General features: G+C 54.0%; 1 protein-coding gene across 4 annotated transcripts in view; it reads left to right on the forward strand.

The window, feature by feature from the left end:
• Nucleotides 1-5,951, forward strand: part of EML1 (EMAP like 1) — a 185,158-nt gene extending 179,207 nt beyond the window's left edge. For all 4 annotated transcript variants that reach the window (XM_027066600.2, XM_053224927.1, XM_053224925.1 and 1 more), the window contains 5 exons: nucleotides 545-642; nucleotides 748-835; nucleotides 2,273-2,368; nucleotides 3,578-3,708; nucleotides 4,365-5,951. In XM_027066600.2, coding sequence (XP_026922401.2) covers nucleotides 545-642; nucleotides 748-835; nucleotides 2,273-2,368; nucleotides 3,578-3,708; nucleotides 4,365-4,490 — 539 coding nt within the window. In that variant the 3' untranslated portion in view covers nucleotides 4,491-5,951. The remainder of the gene's footprint in view (nucleotides 1-544; nucleotides 643-747; nucleotides 836-2,272; nucleotides 2,369-3,577; nucleotides 3,709-4,364) is intronic.
• Nucleotides 5,952-7,355: the final 1,404 nt, after the last annotated feature.

Genomic DNA, 7,355 nt, shown 5'->3' on the forward strand with positions numbered 1-7,355 from the left:
CGTGTTACATTGACTCCTTCCTCCCTGTGTTTCCACACAAGCTCCAAAGCCCAATCCCTTAGTCCTTCCTGAGGCCAGAGACCCAGGTGAAAGTGGCTACTGGAAGGGAGGTGGGAGGGGCCTTCCAGGCAGAGGTGAGGCAGGGCAGGGGGTGTAGGAGGGAGGACAGCGCGCAGAGGTGAGGCAAGAGGCGCCTGCAGGGTAGGGGTGGGTGAGAACAGTGTGTGCGGAGGTCCGAGAGCCTGGCACATGGTGAGGAGCAAGGTGGCCACATCCTGGAGGGCCCTGTGGGCCACCCCGGGAATGAGTCTCATCCCTCTGTGTCGGAGGGGCAGGGATGGGGTTCGTGAGGGGAGCGATCTGGTCAGGAGCAGATTTTCCAAAGACGGCTTTGCAAGGTACAGGACTCCCTGAAAAGCTCTCTGAATGGAATCATTGATGTGGCTATTTTCTTTCTAAATCTGTCACGCAAACTAGCATCATCCCTCATCATTGACGAGAGTTTATTTTTACCAATGGAAATGTCACCTGCGTATTTTTGCAGACGGGAACTTCTTAGCCATCGGCTCCCACGACAACTGCATCTACATCTACGGGGTCAGCGACAACGGGAGGAAGTACGCTCGCCTTGGCAAGTGCTCGGTAGGCGTTCTCACCGTTTCCGTGGAGACGGCTGTGGGCCTCACGGGTCAGTAGTGCCAGGAACGTCCGAGGCAAGTGACACGCAGCCTGCTTTCTCTCTCCCAGGGTCATTCCAGCTTCATTACTCACCTGGACTGGTCTGTGAACTCACAGTTCCTCGTGTCCAATTCCGGAGACTATGAAATCCTTTACTGTGAGTAGCACCCCGGGACGTGTCTGGGTTCAGATCACAGACAGCGTTCACTCTGAGACGACCTCTCCGACGTCCTGGGCATGTAGCATCATCTCCGGGCCTCGGTTTCTTTTTCAATAAAACGGGAGTTGGGCAGGACGACCTCCAAGGTCCTTCCCGCCACTGAGATACTTGGGGGCTCGGGCCGACCCGGGCCCCTGTGGAGCAGAAGACCCAAGGCTCCAAAGAGGAGGAGGCCAAATCCTAGAGGGAGAGGCCTGAGGGGGACGATTGTGGCAGAAGCGAGGGGGCAGAGCCATCACAGCAAGAGGGACCCTTGTGAAGGCATCCCTCCAAAAAGGCAGAGACAGTGACGTCTCCCCTGCCTGGGGGGCGGGGGACTGGGGCGCCTCCTCCTTCTCTCCCCACCCCTCCTGGCAGTGTCTGTGTCCAGGCAGGACCAGAGAACCGGGAGGAAAAGGGCCGGCACTCGCTGAGCACGTGTAACATACGGTGCTCTGCTTCCTCAAATGTTTGCCAAGCACCTGCCGTGTGCCCAGCTCCGGGCTGAGCACAGGGCGTCACGGGGCATGAGGAGGGCCCGTGAGGGCACGAGGAGGGCATGAGGAGTTTCCAGCCCGCTAGGTGATACTAAAAAATGCCCCCAAATTTACCTACATGTTCTGTCGTGATCCACAGCTCTCTCAGGCCTATCGCATTTTGTAGACGGGAAATCTGGGTTCAGATACGAGGCCGTAGGCATCGAGAGCCACTGGTTCAGAGGCAGCCGTCCACGTGCTGAGGGAGCCAGGCAGGCGGGGCTGCTGGCGGTGGAGGAAAGAGGGAAACAGCCTGTGTCAGGACCACACCTCCCCCCCACAAGCCAGGCGGCACAGTCCTCCCTCCCCACCCTCTGAGGCCCGGCCTGACACAGGGCAGAAGTGGGGGGACACAGGTCAGGGGTCTAGAATCTTCTCTTCTCAGACATGGTCTCATACTTTGAGTTCCCATTTGAGGAATTAATAAATCGCCTGGGTATGACTGGTGTCCGTCACTAACTCAGGGCTGAAGGGGTGTGTGTGTGTGTGTGTGTGTGTGTGTGTGTGTGTGTGTGTGTGTTGGGGGATAGCTGGGGAGCCTGACAGCAGGCAGGGCCCTGAGCAGGGAGGCAGTGAGCAGGTGGAGGCACCCAGGACAGTCAAAGGACAGAGAAACCAGGCTGCAGGAAACAGACCCAGAGAAGGAGGTAGGAGGTGCAGTCCCCCCAGCCCCGCTGAGTCCTCAGGGCTTGGGCACAGTTCCCGCTGTGAGCACAGCTCCCATGGGGCTGGGAAGGGGGAGGGGTCCCACTCCACAGGCCTCTGTAGCGGCCAGGGCACGGCTGTAGGGCCAGCCTGGTCAGGGGAGGAGAGGGGACTTGGGTGTGGGTGTCACCAGACTTGGATTTGCTTTTTCCAGGGGTGCCCTCTGCTTGTAAGCAAGTCGTAAGTGTGGAAACCACGAGAGACATTGAATGGGCTACGTACACCTGCACTTTGGGGTTCCACGTCTTTGGTAAGTTTTCTACAGCTTTCGTTCAGTTCAAACATAAGATGTATCCACTTGCAGAATATTTCTCTCATAGTTGTGAACTCTCACGGCCCCTACTTCTGTCAGACCCCTCCGATGCCACGTGAGCCCTGCAAGGACACCCGCCCTGCGGCTCCCAGGGGAAGGGCCAGGCGAGAACCGGGAAGATAGGTTTTCACCCTTTTCAATTGTATGAAACTAGTCCTGACATAAATGCTCTAGGATCTTCTCATCCGAGGTTGTGCCAGACTTCCTGGGGAGATGGGCCAGATGGCACTCAATCCACGTATTTATCATTTGTTAGAATTATTATATTGTCTCGTTTCCTTAAATGAAATTTCCTACTTCCTTTAAAGGTCAGATCGGAATATATTTATAAACGATCTCAAGTAAATTACCACCGTTTAGACTAAGAAAGAAAAGACAGTATTTATCATCTCTTTATTTAAGACCATGAGTCAGTAAGTTGATCAGAACTGCACAAATTTCTTTAGAGCTGGCATTTTGTCATCCTCTGGTATAAGTGCTAGGGACCCCGGGTTTACCCTCCAGTTGAGAAACAGATGCACATCCAGCTGTCTCATATTCAGTCATTGGGACCAAAAGCGTTTCCCGGAGCGACGGTCAGGAGACACTACCCCGCCCCGGACCAGGCTCCAGGCCCATGGCAGGCAGACACTGCACGTGCCAGATGCTACCAGGCAAGCCGCAGCCCCAGAGAGCTGACACCAAGGCCCAGGCAGGGTTAAAAAGTCCTTTGGAGAGACTGTCACATATAAAGAGTTACCGCGAAAAAACAAAAGTTAGGAAACTGCAGGCTGAGGACTAGTCGGCTTCCTCTCAGGCGCTTTGGGAATAAAGGAAAGGCACTGGGTCCAAAACCAGAGTTTCTGGCACTGCCTCTGCTGTAGGGTCAAGAAGGGGCCCCTGAAAGATGTGATGGCCCAGAAAGCCCGCCATGGCTGCTCCCATGCGGTGGAACCGACTACACATTGAGGGGTGACCTGGGAGAGGTCTGGCGCGAGATGACCGCGGACAGGCTAGGAGCCGGGTCAAAGCGCTCTTTTGGCCCTGCCTTCGAAACCCAGGGGCTTTCGGCCATCTTATCTCCTTGAGAGCTCGGTGGCAGTCCCCGTGCAGTGTGGCCTAGTGCTTCTGGAGTTTTCGGTGCTCTGTCTGTGGTCTTCATTTTAGGAGTGTGGCCAGAAGGCTCGGACGGAACCGACATCAATGCTGTCTGTCGGGCCCACGAGAGAAAACTCCTGTCCACTGGCGATGACTTCGGCAAAGTGCACCTCTTCTCTTACCCCTGCTCACAGTTCAGGGTAAGGTCCTCTGGACTGACCCTGCCCTCAGGGCGCATGCGTTCCGGCCTGAACTGGCTGTTCGGTAATGGATAATTGATAGAAAGGCACCGTGAGGGAACCTGCCGGTCGCACGTGCAGACATGACCCTGTCATCTCACTGCCCTAGAGCTCTTCCGGGCTCCCCGCTGCTCTCTGGGGAGAACCCGCACCCACGAAGCCCTTCGAGCTGCCTTGTCTACCTCGGTGGCTTCCTTCATGGGCCTCACGCCTCTCCCCTCACCAGGCTGTCCCTGCTCCTGCCCCATCCCTACTGAGCTGAGCCAACACCAGTGCCTAGAACCCCCTTCCTTGTCCTTCCCAGACCTGACGTCCTCCGGCCTTCACCCTCAACCCCTGGCCCTGCTGGGTCCCTCCCTTGGGTTGGCCCCATGCCTGGTACAGCCCCCTGGTACTGAACATGTCCCAGCCCGGAGCGGAGCAATCATCTGCCTGTGTCTGTCCCCCAGCCAGGCCAGATTCTCAGCGTACAGGGAGGGCCTCTGTGTCATTTATCTCCGCATCCCTCCTGTGCAGGTGCACAGGTGAGAGCTGCTGAGTGAGGGAGGAATTCTAGCACCTTCCGACTGCACATGGTGCGCTCTGCGCTAAGCTCTTTCTGTGTCCTTCTTCCCCAGGCTCCTAGCCACATCTACGGTGGACACAGCAGTCACGTCACCAACGTCGACTTCCTCTGTGGCGACAGCCATCTCATCTCCACGGGTGGCAAGGACACAAGCATCATGCAATGGCGGGTCATTTAGTCCCAGCGAGAACCACGGGGAGCAGAACAGGGGCCGGCACCGACTCATGCTCCGCCCCGCCACTGTGATTTCTGTTTTGTTTGAGAAGTTCTGACAAACCTCAGGAAAACCACTCCCTCTACCAGTCACCTTAGCTTAGCGCACCAGTGAGCGTCACACCGGATCAGTGGTTCACAGTTGTCCTCTGTTGTACAGTCTATAAAACAGTGCACATTTAATATTAAAAAAGATGCCAAGGTTTACATCACGGCGATAGCAACAGAAGTGACTGGCATATCCTTCGTAACTTTTCTACGAACCCTTCAAACCTGGTCACAGAATGCCTTTTAAAATATTGTACATAGGCTTTCCTATTTCACCATCTAGCTCGCCAAGTCAAGTATTTATGAAAACGATGAGGTACCGAATTGTGATCGCTGTTGGCTAATTGGTCCTGAAAAGGATAAACCGAATGTGAAAGGGAGTGGGTGACTGATTCGCACAGCCGGATCGGGCAGGGCAGATAGGACTTCATTGGGCTACATTTTCTAAGGGTTTGCTCAGTCCTCCGTCTGGGAGGCTGATGAGAAAGGGGTTGTATTCTCCTTGTGTTAAGCAGATTGTGCTCCAGGTCAATTAAGTATGTCAGCAGGGCATATAGGCATTGCAGAGTTTCAGTCACACTGTCTGCCTGACCGGATGCAGTCAGCCGCTTCACACCCTTCTGTTCCCCACTCACGTGGCCTGGAGAGTGGCAAAGACATTGAGCCACCTTCCTCTGTATAGTAATTGGCATGACACGGTATTGTACTTGTATAGGACTATAGCAATTCCTAATAAATACAGAAGGCTAGGCTTTACTATTTTATGCTCATGGACATTGTATATTTGTATTTTAAGACCAAGTAGACCAAGTCAAAACGGTATCTCTTAAGTGTACAATAAACCCACAGCGGGGAGAAGTTCTGGAAGGTTCCGCCAGGTACCAAGGGCAGCTTCTTTTCCCGTCTCTTGTGCCTGGGTGGCTCATCACGCTACAAAATAAGATTGCGTTCTGACGACTAAAACACAGATGGCATACATTTGTCAAGAAGGCCTTATCCATTTGGACTGTGTGACAGATTGAAATTTATTGTTTACATTGGGGAATGTATCTCAGATTTTAAAATAGAAGAGTAATAAACAGACTTCAAAACAAATGCTAAGATTTCTACTTGTTCTAGGCCAGGAAATGAGTGGAATTATCTGACCTCCACGGTGCTGGTTGTTCAGAGTGGCTGATTAAGCACAACACTTGGAAGCATTTCTGTCGCAGCTCCCGCCCGCTGCGGACGGGCAGGGCACCGGTAACCAGCGTCTATTAAAGATGAATCTGTTTGTATGTATCCTTATCAAATATATTCTATGATGAAATTAAATCTGAAAAGGATTTCTTATCGACCTATAACCATGAAACTATATAAATTAAAAGATTTAAAATTAGATACGATTCACACTATATTCTGTTCCACATACATTTTTTTTTCTCACCTGGGTCATTGGCAAATGACACTGTAGTTTGCGTATGGTGTGGAAGCCAGTGATCAGATCAGATGCCCTTGGGGAATTCGGCTTGCGGTCGCCTGGCTGGCTCAGTCGGAGGAGCACGTGACCCGTGATCTCGGGGCTGTGCGTTCGAGCCCCGCGTTGGGGTAGAGACTGCTAAAATAAATAAATAAATAAATAAAAACTTTTTTTTTTTTTTTTTTTTAATTCAGCCGACTTACCATACCTAGTTGTTATTTTACTTGGTTATGTAATACCGGCAAAAACGATGATCTCCACATTCAGAATTAGGGGAGTACCCAGCTCAGGGAAGGGGAAAGGGACCCATTATTGAATTGTGAGCTAGAAGAGCTACTTTTATTTCTGTACACGTCCGTTGTTCTCCAGGCTCAGTCACGGAAAAAGGATATTTATATACACTATTCCCTATGACTGTCATCCTCACATTTGTCTGCATTTTAAATGGAATTCTTTAAACAGCCCAGTATGAGCCTCGTAGGCATTCATCACTCGCCGGTTCACTCATCAGGAGGGCCGGCAGTGGCCAAGTACCCCCACTGTTCCCTGCGGGGCGACGAGGCCCTGACCCTCCAAGACCCCGCTGGGACAAGAGGCCCCGGACGCAGAGGCGGATGCCGGGCCTCTTCCTCCCAGTGGCCGCGGCCACATCAGCTCAGCATGGCTGTGGAGGGTGACGGCTGTCGCCCTGATCTCGGTGAGGTGCGGACGGCGCGGACCAGGCTGCGGCGGCGGAAGGGGAGAAGCGAAGGGTCCGAGGGAGGTTTAGCGGGGAACGTCGCAGGTGAAGGGTCGCGTGTGGGCAGGGGGTGAACCCGGCTCCCCGCCTCTTCTGTGGTCAGATGGCCGCGCCCCTGGCGAAGACACACAGGGCACTGCGAGTTGGAAAGAGGAGAATGAGCCGGTCCTGGGACGGATGCGGTGAGGCGAGGGGCCTCTGTGACATCCGAGTACAAAGTGCAGAAGTAGGTGTTCGGCCAGCAGGCTCCGAGCAGAAATCCAGCGACAGGTGCCACCGCGGGGCTCTCCACAGAAGGCCTCCGTGGCCGAGACTGCAGGGGCTGGTCCGGCCGGGCGAGGAGAGGGCCTCTGACCCAGCCAGGGGCGCTGGGGATTCCACGGCCCGCAAAGGAGCGCCTTGAGGAAGGCCAGGAGAGTGATGGTCCACCCAAGGGCCCACTCAGGCATCTTCCCGACCCCCCAACTTTGTTGAGCCACTGCTCCCGCTGCCCAAAGTTGCACGTTCTACCCGTTCATCGTTTTTTCTGCGATCTGGGAACAGACTCCCATCCTGGGAGCTTCAAGGCAGAGAAGTGCGTTGAA

The sequence above is a fragment of the Acinonyx jubatus genome, chromosome B3 (assembly GCF_027475565.1).
Source record: "Acinonyx jubatus isolate Ajub_Pintada_27869175 chromosome B3, VMU_Ajub_asm_v1.0, whole genome shotgun sequence".
NCBI classification, from domain to species: domain Eukaryota; kingdom Metazoa; phylum Chordata; class Mammalia; order Carnivora; family Felidae; genus Acinonyx; species Acinonyx jubatus.